At 41.0% G+C, this 15,728-nt stretch overlaps 1 protein-coding gene across 1 annotated transcript in view; it reads right to left on the minus strand.

Annotated features, from left to right (window-relative positions):
- LOC115618967 (retinoblastoma-like protein 2) overlaps window positions 1–12,633 on the minus strand; it is a 29,816-nt gene extending 17,183 nt beyond the window's left edge. The window contains exons 1-7 of the mRNA XM_030510965.1: window positions 12,445–12,633; window positions 10,740–10,870; window positions 9,386–9,586; window positions 7,662–7,726; window positions 2,223–2,351; window positions 1,155–1,315; window positions 984–1,048 (exon numbers count right to left, since the gene is read on the minus strand). Coding sequence (XP_030366825.1) covers window positions 984–1,048; window positions 1,155–1,315; window positions 2,223–2,351; window positions 7,662–7,726; window positions 9,386–9,586; window positions 10,740–10,870; window positions 12,445–12,630 — 938 coding nt within the window. The 5' untranslated portion in view covers window positions 12,631–12,633. The remainder of the gene's footprint in view (window positions 1–983; window positions 1,049–1,154; window positions 1,316–2,222; window positions 2,352–7,661; window positions 7,727–9,385; window positions 9,587–10,739; window positions 10,871–12,444) is intronic.
- Window positions 12,634–15,728: the final 3,095 nt, after the last annotated feature.

Here is a 15,728-nt window from a genome sequence, read left to right on the forward strand (position 1 = left end):
TGGATACTGTCCTGGGTTCAGCTATAGCAGTCATTTTTCTCCTTCTTAGTAGCTGGTGCAGTGCTGTGTTTTCGACTTCAGCCTGAGAACAACGCTGATAATACACTGATGGTTTGAGTTGTTGCTCAGTATTGCTTACTCTGATCAAGGACTTTCTCAGTCTCATGCTCTGCCAGGGAGGAGGGGCACAAGAAGCTGGGAGGAAGCAGAGTCAGGACACCTGACCCAAAGTAGCCAAAGGGGTATTCCATACTGGAGCACGTCATGCCCAGTATATAAACTGGGGGGAGTTACCCGGAAGGCCCAGACCGCTGCTCGGGTCGGGCTGGGTATCAGTTGGCAGGTGGTGAGCAATTGTATTCTCTCCCCTTGTTATTTCTCTTATCATCATTATTATCATTGGTGGTAGCAGTTTTGTATTATACCTTAGTTACTGGACTGTTCTTATCTCAACCCGTGGGATTTACATTCTTTTAATTCTTCTCCCCATCCCTCTGGGAGCAGGGGGAGGAAGAAGGGGGAGGGAGTGAGTGAGTGAGTGAGCAGCTACATGGTTCTGAGTTGCTGGCTGGGCTTAAACCATGACAATAAGTCTTACTCATAAGCACCTCTAGGTTTATAAAGAAAAAAATACCACCAAACCCATTTTTCCCCTCCCACTTCTCACTCATTCAGTGTGCCCCATCTTTTTCATTGAGTTATATAAAAAAAAAAAAAGAAAAAAATCAAGTAAACATAGAAAATGAGGAACACAAGAAGCTATCAATTAACACCATCTTGAAGATCCATTCCTCTTTCAGACAGGCCTCAGACCATGCCACCTTGAATAAAAGTAACTGCAATGCACTGTAATGATGTGTAAACATTCATAAATACCCAAGTCAACTAGCTAGTACTACTGTTGAGACACAGATCATACTGCAAGTGCAATGTTATTGCAGAGGGATACTGATGCAAGCCAAATCACAAATCCAATGACTCACAAGCTGTCTCCGAAGTTCCCAGGATCTAGAAATCCAGTCAGATTTTCATCTTTTCCTTTCAGAAGCTGTAAAACAGTTAAGAACAAAGGATGGATATTTCAACTCCTAAAAATGTTTTGAAGATAACCGAGTAAGGAGAAATTTTTGTACATCACAAACTTATTGACCAACCTTTTTGTCAAAAAGTTTCCGAATATACGGCTTCCAAAAATGTTCCTTTATGCCTTTTGCTTCTAAAACTAATCCGTAATGTAATGAACACAGTTTTTCAATGATGCAGGGAGGATCAGACGATACTTTATAGTCCTTACTGTCAAAGTCTTCAGGTAGACCTACGGTTAAGAATACTACATTATTTAATTTTGCAAATCCATAGCCTGTTTTCTTATTAAACTTAAATTCTATGCTGTTTAGTCTAGGTAGTATGATATTAAAATGGTAAGCTAATTCATTCCCTTGAAAGAATTATTATTATATAATGCCCACTCAAGTTGATGATGTTGTCAAAAATCAATTTTGAGTCAGATTTAAAAAGACTAGATACTGAGTGATAAAAATTAAACATGTCAGTTCTAATAGAAAATCGATCAAACACTTGTCAACTTTAATATTTAGTCAAATAAATTTGAGATAATGGTCCCAGTTCACATCCAATCCACTACAAAGTAAATGCAAATATTGTACAGCACTGAAACTGAAGTCTAAGTCTGGAAAGAATTACATCAGAAATTCATTGGAAACTTCTCACCGGTCATTTGCAGTTGTGGTTATCAAGTCAACCTACATTTCCATTCTCTTCAGAACGGGAACAGAAGCAATCCAGAAATGAGAGAGAAACAGTCACACTGCCACTCTCATCTCTGAGCACTGGACCTTCCCCAACTGCTACCTCATGGGAACTCTCCAGTCTGAGTGTCCCCAGCAATGCTGCGCAATTACATGCTCTTTCACTGACATCGAAATGTCATTAATTAACATTTTTTACTTTCGAACTCCCTTCAATTGTATTTCAACTGTATTTCCATAGTAAACTAAATTCTTGACTTACTGTATTATTGACAAAATTCAGTAGTCTGTTATGCTACAGGAATAGAAATCTCTGTAGCCAGATGCAGAAAATCTTAATTCCCACATATTTCAAATCATTATTGTTCAACTTATTCTCTGCTACATAGATTCATACTCATCTCAGTAGCCTTAGAAGTTGTTGCAGACTTTGGATAGTTTTTTTCAACATACCTTTAAAATTAGGATTCAGAAGTTCTTTACGGTTTGGACACTGGAGAGCATTTCCATACACTAGATCCAAAGCACATAACAAGAGATGGCAGGAATTGACCAAGTCATCACTGATCATAGGAAAATTACCTTCAATATTACAAAGACATAATACATTAATTAAAATTAGCATAGATTTAAAATTCCTTTAACCGAGAAACTGTTAATATTTGTATCATAATCACTAAGAGACTTGGAAACACAGACTTTGGTGACTAAATATCTAGATAGAAACACAGGTAGAAAAGCAGACACACACTTAAAATATAGCAAATACAATAGTGAAATAATTTTGTTTTCAGGAACAACAGCAATTGAGTAAGAACTCAAATACATAGTGCTGTTTTGAAAACAAACCTCCCCAAAAATGTTGATAAACGTGATATTGCAGACTCCCTCATTCACAGTAATCTGATTAATCAGTGCATAAATGTTGTGGTTTTCAGCTATAGCAGTCATTTTTCTCCTTCTTAGTAGCTGGTGCAGTGCTGTGGTTTTAAATTTCAGCCTGGGAACAACGCTGATAACACTGATGTTTTTAGTTGTTGCTAAGTAATGTTTACTCTGACCAAGGACTTTCTCAGTCTCATGCTCTGCCAGGGAGGAGGGGCACAAGAAGCTGGGAGGAAGCAGAGACAGGACACCTGACCCAAACTAGCCAAAGGGGTATTCCATACCACAGCACGTCATGCCCAGTATATAAACCGGGGGGAGTTACCCGGAAGGGCTAGATCACTGCTCAGGTCGGGCTGGGTATCGGTCGGCGGGTGCTGAGCAATTGTATACTCTCCCCTTGTTATTTCCCTTATCATTATTAGTGGTAGCAGTAGTGGTTTTGTATTATACCTTAGTTACTGGACTGCTCTTATCTCAACCCGTGAGAGTTACATTCTTCCGATTCTCCTCCCCATCCCTCCAGGAGCAGGGGGAGGAGGAAGGGGGGGGAAGTGAGCAAGCAACTGCGTGGTTCCGAGTTATCAGCTGGGCTCAAACCAGGACAGTTCGTTGTGGTGCCCAACATGGAGCACAAAGGGTTGAGATAACGACAGATCTGACCAGAGTGTGTCTAATCATATTTGTGATAAGCATTCATTGTTACTACTCATCACAATGGTGATTTATTCGCTCTCAGACTTGTTGCACTTGATCTCAAAGTTTCAGCATGTCGTACCTTACTTACAGCCAGTATTTGCTGTTTTAGTGTTTATTGGCTGGGGGGCCTGGGCTAAGGTTCTTGTTTCACTGTACTTCATGGTAATGACTTGTAATACAATAGACTCATTGATCATGAAACTGGTCTGGCTTGCACTCCCAGCATGGCCATCACCTCTATACTTTGGGAGGTATATAATGAATTTTTTTAACAATTACATATTTTTTTTTCCTCCTCAGGGGGTCAACCTACGAAGGAGGCATTCCCTTACACCCCCCACTCCCCCACCAGCCTATTTGCAACAGCATTTAAGAGTTCTGAAGGTTCTGGATAGCCTTTGAATACCCTTGAGACCTGCCTGCTGATTGTGCTGGGGATCAGCATGTTGGCACACATACGGAGTGTGTTTTACCCACGGCCATCCCACCCTGGGAACACCCTATTTCGTCTGATCTCGAGAGTTAAGCAGTATCGGGTTCAAATCTGGTCTAGGGTTAGACGACGGTATAGGAGGACCACCAAGAGATTTTCCCTGAGGCTGGAATTTGAAGCAGCATGAACTGTATTGTGCAAACTGCCTCAAGGGAGAAAAAATTGTTACCCCAACTGTGGCAACACAAGCCCCACAGTCTGGCAGCGTTACATCCTTCAGCAGATTCTTGCTCCATCTGCCTGAAGCAGAATCTTACTCTAAAGGCATGTGAAGGGGAAGAATGGGCTATGACTGACACTTGCCTTTTCCCCAATTTTGCATTGCTGTAAAGTGCTGCAAAGAACTTTAACTCCTGCCAGCTAAACCCGAGTGTCTAGACATGCTAAAAAAAGCAAGTGCTGCCCCTCCTTCAATTCCCCCCATTTTCCAGCATGAATATGTATTTAACTCCAAGTCAGGAGATTATTTTTCTTTACCAACCTGTTTTCTTTACAAAAATTTTGTTGAGGGCATGCTCATTACAAACAGTAATAAATTTATTTCTCTTGTGCTTTACAAAAGAGTTAAAATATATCTCTCTGATCTGGTTTACAATGTAGCTTTGTTTCATATACCTCTAAAGTGGATTTTATTTATTATCTTCCTGTAGAAAGGAATCCTTGTAGCCTCTTGTAACTCTCTTACCACCTTTCACAAAAATTATATTCAAATTCACTACTCTTTACCAAACTCATTTAGGTTTATGATATTCCTTTAGAGCAATGGCCATAGCTAAAAACAGTATTATAAAACAAATGGTACCATTAATACCATAAATCACAATCCCATGAATTTATATGCACAGCATGATTTTCTATCACTCTTTCAATACTAATAACTCTTCCCCCCCAGTATGCTCCAAACCACTTAGCTGAGCCCAGTATGAACAGGTTTAAATCCTTGAAGAAATCTATCATATAGTAATAAACTCACTTAGAACACATCAAAATGTATATATGATTAAAGAATTTTTCTAAATTAGTTACTTTTCTACCAGCAACATAGCAGTTTGTTCAAATTTATATTCAATTTTCCAATTCCATGCTTGTTAAAAAAATAGTAATTTCAATGCAGATAATTGGAACTATTTAAAATAACAAAGTCTACATGAAATTTCAATCAACTGTAAACATTTATCACTTATTTCCAAATCATCAAAGGTTCAAAACAATTAAAGTCCTAAATACAATAGCAAAATTTAATCAATAAAAATCTTAAAGTCACTCCCATAACACAGGTTCACTTTCATAACCATCAAGTCTAGCATGGCAATCATCACTGTCAGCACAAAATCTAATTTTACAGTACCACTAGTTTCATACAACTGATTTGTCAATGACATTTCAAACAACAGCTTACTACTCCCTTCTACAACATAGTGCCAAATAATAAAAGTTATCTCAAAGTACTGCTAACCAAAGCCGCTATCTTTGCAGAGTACACCAAAGGTATGAATGAGACCTGCACTTTCTGCATCTGAGAAAGTGAGCACAATGATCTTCAGGCTTGCAGCAGTATCAGAGAGACAAGCCTGAACTTGCCACTGATGTGCAGTTGCCATGATAAGGATTACTGCCAACCCTCAAAACACAGCAAACAAAACTTAACAGGAATACTTAATGCCTTAAATGGTCAACGTTTGGCTTCCATTTTTATGCTGCCATACTAGTCACTTACTAATTTTAAAGTCTGTAATTACTGTAAATTTTCCTCCTTCTTCCAAAATTTAATTGGATATGTTATCAACATGTCATTCTCTACAAAGTTAATTTGTATGTCTGAAACTGCTCACTAATTAACATGTAGTTAGTTGGTTATGTAGTTACTCAAACATATCAGCCAATAATTTAGCAATAAGAAGACTCCTGAAGTCCCTTTGCACCTTGTCAACTGTCCCATCAACCCACGGAAGTGGGGATTTTATAGAAGGGAAAAGAAAAATCTGAGTTTTCAGACTGACCTACTTACTCTCTCAGCTGCCTAACTGTGCTGAAGAAGTGAAGTCCTAACTGACTGGAAATAAAGTACAGTACTAATTCTCCTCTGGACTCAGTGGATATGAATGGGTATTTCATACTACCCGAGAGAGCTACTCTGGACTGAAAAGAAGAAGAAAAAAAAACCCAAAAAACAAAAAAGATGAAAATCATGCTGTGTTTCAGGGTTTCAAACAACACACTTTAAAGAAAAATTTCTCTTCTCCAATAAAACAGAATTTGTAGCCCATTAGAAAAAGGCATTTTCTATGTAAGATACAGTGTTCAGTACAGCACTCGTGCAATACCACACCCTTCTTGACCTCTGTACAAAGATGTGATGGTGGGGTCTGGTAGTATTGCCAGTAACTTTTCCACAAGGGAGCTGCTGGCAACCCTCTGCAATATGGCACAGTGTAGAAAGGTTAATCTGTGTTGAAGAAAATTACTGCCAGATAATTCGATATTGTGGCAGCCTGCTCTGTCCTATCCTCAAAAGCAGCCAATTAAGGAAATCACAGCACACTGCAGGAAGTTTAACACCAATTCACTTTTAAACTGGAAAAAAGCCACCCCACCACACACCCCAAAACCAAAACCAAATTCCTTTTATCCTTTTCCTTGTAGAAGTTAAACTATCAGTTTTCTTCTACTAGAAATTATAAAATAAATATAAAAAGTCTCTGGAAATTATCAATCGACCTGAATCTACAAAGACTTTCTTTCATTGAGGAATACAAATCTTGTCTTTATTTCCCTCAAAACACTGTCTTACACAGAATTCCCAGTGAACACTCATCCATGCAGTACTTGAATAAAGCCCCAGGTATGCAGAAGCTCTTTTTAAGATGCACGTTTGATGAAGAAAGACTTCATACTATATGTGATATGACTAAACAACTTAAGCCTAAAATAGGATTTAATCCTGTTCCTTCCTGAGGCGCCCTCTCCCATCAGTCATTGCTGACAAAAAACTGCTGAAATCCTCTACTATTCTTATTAGCTTTAAGGCTACTTTTACAATAAAGGTTATATATACACTGCAATATATTGCTTGTTCATCACATTATTTCTAACAGAAGCAGATTAACAGAGGATCCCTTTATGTGTTCCAAAGGAATCTGATTCTTCAAGACAGTCAGCCATTTATATATATACTGCTATGTCCAAAATGCAAGAGAAAACCACCCTTGCCAGACAGGCAAATGCAGACCTATTTAATAATGCATATGTTTGTTTGATACAGTTGCTCCATACTCATTATTTAAAAAGGCAGGGGGACAAAAAGGCTATTAAAAGAATTAGAATGCTCTCTGTGATACTAGCATTAAGTATTCACACCTAGAATTGTATGATAAATTTTTATTGTTATAGGAAAAAAAAAAAATTAAATATGTTCAGTGTTGCTGGAAACTTAGGAGGAATATAAATATTCTTTGTTCCAAGTAAACATAAATATACACCTTACATTAATTATAACACCACCTAAATATGAATTAACTAAAATTCTAAACTACCTTTTTCCCTTGGAATTACAGCATAAACCTCTACAACACTGGAAACTTTGTAAAATATTCCACATAAAAGCTACCAAACTATTTGGACATACAGCTTGCCTTTAGCGTGGTAAAATATATAGCTGGGGAAATTAAGACAGAATACATTCTGTCTTCAGGCTGTTCTGAGAAGGCCCTTTCTCCAAATTCAGTGAGTGCACTAATTCAGTGTTTAAGGACTGATATAAGGTAACGACTAACAAAACCAGGTTTGTTGTTTTTAATCCCTTTCAAATCTCTTACCTTTTGCATGAACAAACAGCACCCAACAAAACTGGAAAACTTCTGTCACAGTACATGGTTGTCGTCTTTTGAGGAAAAATACAGCAAGAAGACACCCAATAAGCTCAATGAATTAAGCCAGATAGAAGATCATACAACATTGAGTAATTTTAAAAGAAAATTAAGCTTTACTATAGCATGGCCAAAATCTTACACCCTTCCCACAAAAACCTGACTAAAGGTAATAAAGCAAGCTGCACATTGGTTTAGTGCAGACACACATGGAACCCCAGTCTCAGTCTGCATGTAATGACCCAAATGTCACTACAACAGACCAACACAGCAGATTCCATTAAAAATAGACCAAGACCTGAGGAGAAAAATCACTGTAATTTAATGTTAAACGTGGCTGGCCTAAATGTTTTCTTTTAAAGCAAAATTGTGATCTTATTTCCAAAGAACAGGTAAATATCCAAATTAAAAAAAATACAGAAAATGTTTTTTTGCTTTTTCACACAACGAATGGTACATAGAGTCGATTGAAATATTTTGAGTGCCAGAGCTGAAATTCTTTCTTCAGAAGCATTCTGAGCAATATAAGCAGGTATACGTTCTTGGAGAAACATTTACACTGTGTGTTGATGTTAATACACTCATTACAGGCAAAACTTTCAGAACTCTGTTCACAAGAGTGTCATCTCTGTACTAACATAAAGCATTTTGTAAAGGGTTTTACACAGTAAACAGAATTTTGAAATATATTAAATGATTATCAGAACCAAGTTCCTCTGCTGGTCTTTGTTTAGGATGCTTTCAAATGAAATATAACTCATTCGCGAGACTCCTTCATAAATCAAAAGTTTTGCAGCTCTTGAATATTTGTTATTTCTTAATACTGCCACATACACCATACTGGACTTCCTATTTCACATTTATGGCTAGCAAGTTTGCTTTGTGTTCTTGGTAACATAAAAATCTTGACAAAGTAATTAACTCATCCAGATTTTTTTATTCCACACCCCCCACCCCAATTGGAAACTACGCTCAAGTATTTACTACATGGATTTAAAAACAAATAAAACCCCCTCCCCTAGCACCAATTTTTATAACTCCACAGCATTCCTTGTTTCCATATAACAGATCACTGGAAGTGCTATTTCATATACTGCAGCTCATCCCCAGGACAGCAGAGCATTAGAGCAGCAAAGATGGCATTAGAGATATGTTGTGTCCAATATTATCACATTGCTTCTAGGTTTTTTTAAAGTGTAGTTGTCTAATAGAGATTGTGAAATAGGCATGTGAGCCTCAAAACCAAACAGTCTTTATCAGTTTTTCTCTGTAAGACTGTATTTAGTATTAAGTTTTCATTCAGGCAAAATCAATTCATGGTGAAGTTATATTCTTTTCAAGTTCTCCAGTAGTTTGTTCAACCCTAATCTTTTATTTTTCTTATTTTGTTACTCCATCAGGTTATGTAAATAATGGTTTAAATGTCAAAATTAACATACATTTCACCCAAAAATTAGTAAGCACCACCTTCCAACTTAATCTTCAAAATTACTTCACACCTTACCATTCAAGCTAGCCAACTAGAGGGGTTTACCCTTCTAATTATAGAATTGTATAAGCGGTATATTTTAATGAAAATACACTCAAAATACAACTAAAAAACCCCCAAGCAACTTAATTACATTTTTGCTCTATTCTGCTCTAAAATCAGTTTGGAAATAACAGGAACATACCTCTGTTTTCTCCCTCTCTGTTGACGAGGTTGATTTTCTCGAGGATATCTGAAAATGTCCTGAAAAATGGGCTCATACTTCTTAAAAATTACAGCAGAAATGGTGAAGTTTCTCTCTAATCTCTCAGTTCGTTCTCTGAATTGGGCAGGAATATTAGCCATGTCTTCCCACTTTTTCATCTTGTTAAAAAACTCGATCAAGCTGAAAATACCAATCGGGTTAAATCTGAAAGTTTTGAGGTATTTTTACAGAAATATACTATATGTTTTCAACAAAACTGCAATTTCTACTTCCCAAACTACTGATAAAATGGCAATACTGCAAACATGATAAAGTACTCGGAGCCAGTCCTTCACCCATAAACATGGATGAGCTCAGACAGCTCGCAATATATTTTTAGATCCTTGGCTAATGACTATGTTAACTATATGTTCACAGTTCTGGCTTTTCCTCACAATCAATCAGCTCCAACAGTCAGATTACTCTAAAAGCAGATTTCCCTAATTTTTCTGAATAATTTATTAACTTAAATAGAACAAACTCTGAGTTCTACAATGCTAAGATCCTACAAAGTATGAAAACCCCTTAAGTTTCAGTACATTTCACTTCATAAATTTGGCTTTCATTTATTTTTCACTCCTTTATCTACACCCACTTTTTCAGAGTTATTAATGTTTGATAGCCCATCACAGAAATAATTCATCCACATTCAATTCCTGAATTTCTGATTTGGAAAAAAAGTTTTAAAAGGAACACTTTTGTATTATGTAAACCAATAGCAAAGCTCCAACAGTAAAGGAGATGAGGAGCAAGACTGCATAAGATGATCATTTTATTTATATAAAAAGAAAAAAAGAAAGTGAATTATTTCAGTAACTTTTTATTCAGTGCTTTATGGACACAAACATTTGATACATTTTTTTTTATCAGATTCTGACATCACTTTGTCTTTATAAAGCAAGAACATGTAAAAAGTGAAGTCTTCTTCCCCCCCAAAAAAAGTGTGAATATTTTCACAGCCAATTAAAATCAGTTTCTCATGTGAGAAGTTTACACTTTGCACAGTCTTCCAAAACAGACTATTCTTCAAATATTGTTTTCTTTCTCCTTTAAGAGAGGGAAGTCAATCTCTGATTTTGAAAACCAGTGTTTTTACAACATAGTAATGACCAAATTGAACTGTTCTACTTCTGTGACAATGAGCTATAACACAAAGACTCTAGTGATACAAATTCCATCTTTAAAAGCAGGAAACAAGACAGATGTTTAGCATTTGTTCTCAATTTCTAAATTTCATAAGCTGATGAGCAGTCTTTGAGATCTTTTAAGTGTTTAAAAATGAGCAAAAAGTTACCTTTGTTCTGAACAGCGCAAAATTCTGGTTAAAGATACATAATTTCCCTCAGCTGTCCCTTTGCTCACAGTGGGAACTGCTTTTCTGCAAGCCACATACAAGGCACATGCTAGCCAGTGCAGATCATTTCCCTGTGAATTAAAACATCAAGCATCTAAAAGACTTGATTGAAAAGAAAAACATCCTCTTCAGCTATGCGCCCAACATCAGGAAAAAGGTTAGGACCTCATCCTAAATGAATGAAGTTCAACCAGTGACAACACTGATCTGCTGTTGAGCTACTCTATGATTTTAACTACAATAAAACCAGGTACTAAACAGATACTTAACATTGAACTGTGTCAGACCTAAAATCGCAGTTACTAGTTACCTGTATAAATGTCACTCTTGATCCAAAGTTAACAATATATTTTTAGTGTTGCTCTTCTCCTACCATAACATTTTGTACTGCCTTGGTGTTTAAAAAAATATATACAAAAGCTACAGTTCCTTACAATCAGAACATTCTGCCCTGAAGAGACAGTAGCAACAGAAAAAACATAGTTTCCATTTTTTTCTGTATTACACAACAGAACTGTTACTCAATACGTACTTCAAGACAGAAATTAATTCCAATGAAAGCTTTTGAAATCTTATGCTCCGACTAAAAAAATAACGCTTTAACGAGAGGTCAGTGAAGGGGGGGGGGAGGGCACAGAACACCGAATTCGATGCTGTGAGTTTCTTGGGCTATGTGGTATCCTGGGGCCAGATGAGCACACGCATTGGAGAAAAACACAAGTGCTTTCTGAGCTTCCCAGCCCCTTTCGGATGGTTACAAGCAGCGTGTGACAGAGGCGCTTTCAGCCCACGACACTTCACTTCCTTCCTCCACACGGCTCCAGGCTCATCACCCACCCTCCGCCCGTGCGAAGCCTCCTTCCATTCTGCGTTGAGAGCTGCCTGCTCATGGGAATGGAGGCCCTAAAGAATTCCAGATGACTGCAGACAGACGGACTTTTATCGTAAGATCCACTTTGATTTTTAAAAAGCCACCCGGTAAAAGGCACCTCCCGATCACAGCGGGTGCGCCGCTTTATGTTACCGTCTCAAGAAACGATGTTACAAAACCTGCACGCCTTCAGCCACGCACGGGGCTGTGTGCCACGTTTACAGAACCAAATTTATTATAATAACGCTGAAAGCATCTACTTGGGCAACTGAACAGCTACTGATAAGTGTTCGCCGAGACAACTACGCTACGTTTGTCAGCGAAACAGTTGCAAGCAGGACCCAAACGATGCGATCGCTTTTATTTTAACACCTTTTCACGGCTATGACTCAGGATCACGACATTTTCCCAGATTCAGAACTGGAGATCGCCGCTGCGCGGCCCCCCCCCCCCAATCCCCGGCAGCGACCGCCCCTGCGCGTCACGGCGGGGGGCGGGCCGCGATCGCGGGGCGGGATGTCCCTCAGCGGCGCTTCCCGCGGCTGAGGCGTTACCCTCGTGCGGACTGCGGGCGCAGGGCTAGGCCAAGGCCTAGCTGGGGGCGGAATGCGGCCACGCTCGGCTGCAGGGTAACGCCCGGACGGCGCCTCGGCTCGGGCAGCGTGAGGGAAAGGCCGCCGCACCTCAATGATCGTCCCCTTCCCTCCCCCCTCGCTTGGCTACCGCCCAGGGCCGCTCGCCTCAGCACAACACCCCCACTCCGTCGCGCCTCACCTCCAGGGTGAAGTTGCGCTTCATGCTCTGGTAGCTGAGCCAGGCCTCAGAGCGGGCGCGCTCATCCATGTTGAGGCTGCTGCACAGCTCCTCGTAGCGCTGCCGGGTGTCCCCCTCCTCAGCCAGCACAGAGAGGACTGCGGCGCCCCCAGCCCTCGGCTCACCGTCCTCCTCCTCACCCAGCATGCCGCACCCGAACGCACACTGCACCACCACCACCCGTCGGAATCCCGACGCAGCAATCGAATCCAAACACGCCAGCGTCAAGCCCCACCCTCCAACGCGGCGGCTCATTACTGCCCTCGCTGGGCGCAAGGGCAGGATCACAACTCCCCCGTCCCGGGCAACGCTCCCAGCATGCAGCGGGGGGGGAGCACGGCCTGCCGCTGACGTCACGCGCACACGTAACAGGCAGCGCTCTGCCAGCCGCCCGGCGCATAGTAGAGCGCGGGAGAGGCGCCGGGCCGTATCGTAACTGACACTATAGAGGAGCTGGTACACACACTACGAAACACTCATGAGCACCACATATACGTTACTGGTTAACCGCTCAATAAAAACCAAACACAATGCACGCAAGCTCTGTTAAAGGCTGCTGCGTAGGACTTCACATAACCAACTGTAAACGATGACAAATACACTGGAAGAGCTTGAGAGTATTATAAAGGAAAAAAGCCAACTTCAAAAGAAGGGCACAAAAAACCAATAACTTGTATCCAAGTCAAAGCTTTCAAATGGCTGTGCCCATAACTCTGGGAGAGGATGGAAACTATTTCATTATTGCCAAAGAGAAGTAACTGCTTGGCTGGAGAAGAAAGAGTTAAAGAAGCAGCAAAGTACACTGTGTGATTAAGCAGAGCAACCCAGCTGGGCAGGAGTAGGAGAACAGAAAGATAAGGAACTGGTTATTCTGGGACTGTTTGTGAAACAAAGAAGAATGTTGAAAAAAACAAAACTGTAAACCAGGAACTAAACATGACATGATAAAATAGTTTGGCATAAGAGTTAGAGCAATAGGCTAAAGACAGCTTTGCTAGAATGGTATAAAAGCTAGAGCAGTAGGCAATAAAGTGATTCGTTGCATGAAGATGTTCTGAGTCCGTGCCTTAAATACGCCACAAATAACAAAGCCAACCAGCTGATCTCAGTTACCAATGGATGAACAGCAACACATGGGGAAGATGCAAGGAGAGCTCCTGTTGTAAAGGCCCTGCCAAACAGAGAGGACTCCCAAAAATAAACCTTAAGGAGAGATCAGTCCTAGAGCTGGTACATGGGAATTAAGAGACCAGTAAAACACTATGTACTTTTTAAAGAGATTTATTGACTGTGCCTGTTTCCTTTTGTGCTACATTTCAAAGCCATCAACCATGAATGCTCAGGGAAAAGGACGACATGTCAAGAAAAGCTGATATGGCGAACCTGAGGTGTTTTCCAGGACACCAGTGTGCATGTTGATGTCATCTACCTGGACTTGTGCAAAGCATTCGACACTGTCCCACATGACATCCTTGTCTCTAAATTGGAGAGACATCAATTTGATAGATGGATCACTCGGTGGATAAAAAACTGGCTCGATGGCCGCACACAAAGAGTTGTGGTAAATGGCTCGATGTCCAGTTGGAAACCTGTAACGAGTGGTGTCCCTCAGGGATCGGTGTTGGGACCGGTCCTGTTCAACATCTTTGTCGGTGACATGGACAGTGGGATTGAGTGCACCCTCAGCAAGTTTGCCGACGACACCAAGCTGTGTGGTTCGGTTGATACGCTGGAGGGAAGGGATGCCATCCAGAGGGACCTTGACATGCTTGTGAGGTGGGCAGATGCCAACCTTATGAAGTTTAACCAAGCCAAGTGCAAGGTCCTACACCTGGGTCAGGGCAACCCCAGGCACTGCTACAGGCTGGGCAGAGAAGAGATTCAGAGCAGCCCTGCAGAAAAGGACTTGGGGGTGTTGGTTGACGAGAAGCTTAACATGAGTCGGCAGTGTGCGCTCGCAGCCCAGAAAGCCAACCGCATCCTGGGCTGCATCAAAAGAAGCGTGACCAGCAGGTCGAAGGAGGTGATCCTGCCCCTCTACTCTGCTCTTGTGAGACCCCACTTGGAGTACTGCGTACAGTTCTGGTGTCCTCAACATAAAAAGGACATGGAGCTGTTGGAGCGAGTCCAGAGGAGGGCCACGAGGATGATAAGAGGGCTGGAGCACCTCCCATATGAAGACAGGCTGAGAGAGTTGGGGCTGTTCAGCCTGGAGAAGAGAAGGCTGCGTGGTGACCTCATAGCAGCCTTCCAGTATCTGAAGGGGGTCTATAAGGATGCTGGGGAGGGACTCTTCCTTAGGGACTGTAGTGGTAGGACAAGGGGTAATGGGTTCAAACTTAAACAGGGGAAGTTTAGATTAGATATAAGGAAGAAGTTCTTTACAGTGAGGGTGGTGAAGCACTGGAATGGGTTGCCCAGGGAGGTTGTGGATGCTCCATCCCTGGTGGTGTTCAAGGCCAGGTTGGACAGAGCCTTGAGCCACGTGGTTTAGGGCAAGGTCTCCCTGCCCATGGCAGGGGGGTTGGAACTAGATGATCTTAAGGTCCTTTCCAACCCTTACGATTCTATGATTCTATGATTCTATGATTCTATGTTTACAGAGCAGTGAGAGCACGAGATGGCAGAGCCCACACTGGAAGCTGGTGATGGCAGCAGGCCCCAAGCCTGTCAGGACAACCTGGAAGTCTGGCACATTCCACTGCAATATTAAAAACTGATGGTTAGGCTTTACCTAATGTCTTACACCTCTTTTTTTAACACAGAGGAGCTTTGAACTTGGCAATGAGGCAGCAGCTGCTCTGAGGCATACAGGGTGATGATGGGATGCCCTGTGCAACCCTGAAGTCTGTCTGTAATACTGCAGGGCTTTGCTGTAAAGCTGCATTTACACTATTCATTAAAGCAGAAAGCTGCAATAACTTACTATGGTATTTTACTTTCTACTGACAAATATTAATATACTCTTTCAAAAATCCTCTGGTGTCGTGGTTTAAGACCAGCCGGTAACTCAGAACCACACAGCCGCTCACTCACTCCCCCGCTTCGTCCTCCCCCCGCTCACGGAGGGATGGGGAGTAGAATTGTAAGAAAGTTGTCATGGTTTAAGCCCAGCCGGTAACTCAGAATCACACAGCTGCTCGCTCACTCCCCCCTTCTTCCTCCCCCTGCTCCCAGATGGATGGGAAGGAGAATAGGAAGAATGTAACTCCCAAAGGTTGAGATAAGAGCAGTCCAGTAACTAA

Source organism: Strigops habroptila, chromosome W, assembly GCF_004027225.2.
Source record: "Strigops habroptila isolate Jane chromosome W, bStrHab1.2.pri, whole genome shotgun sequence".
NCBI classification, from domain to species: Eukaryota; Metazoa; Chordata; class Aves; order Psittaciformes; family Psittacidae; genus Strigops; species Strigops habroptila.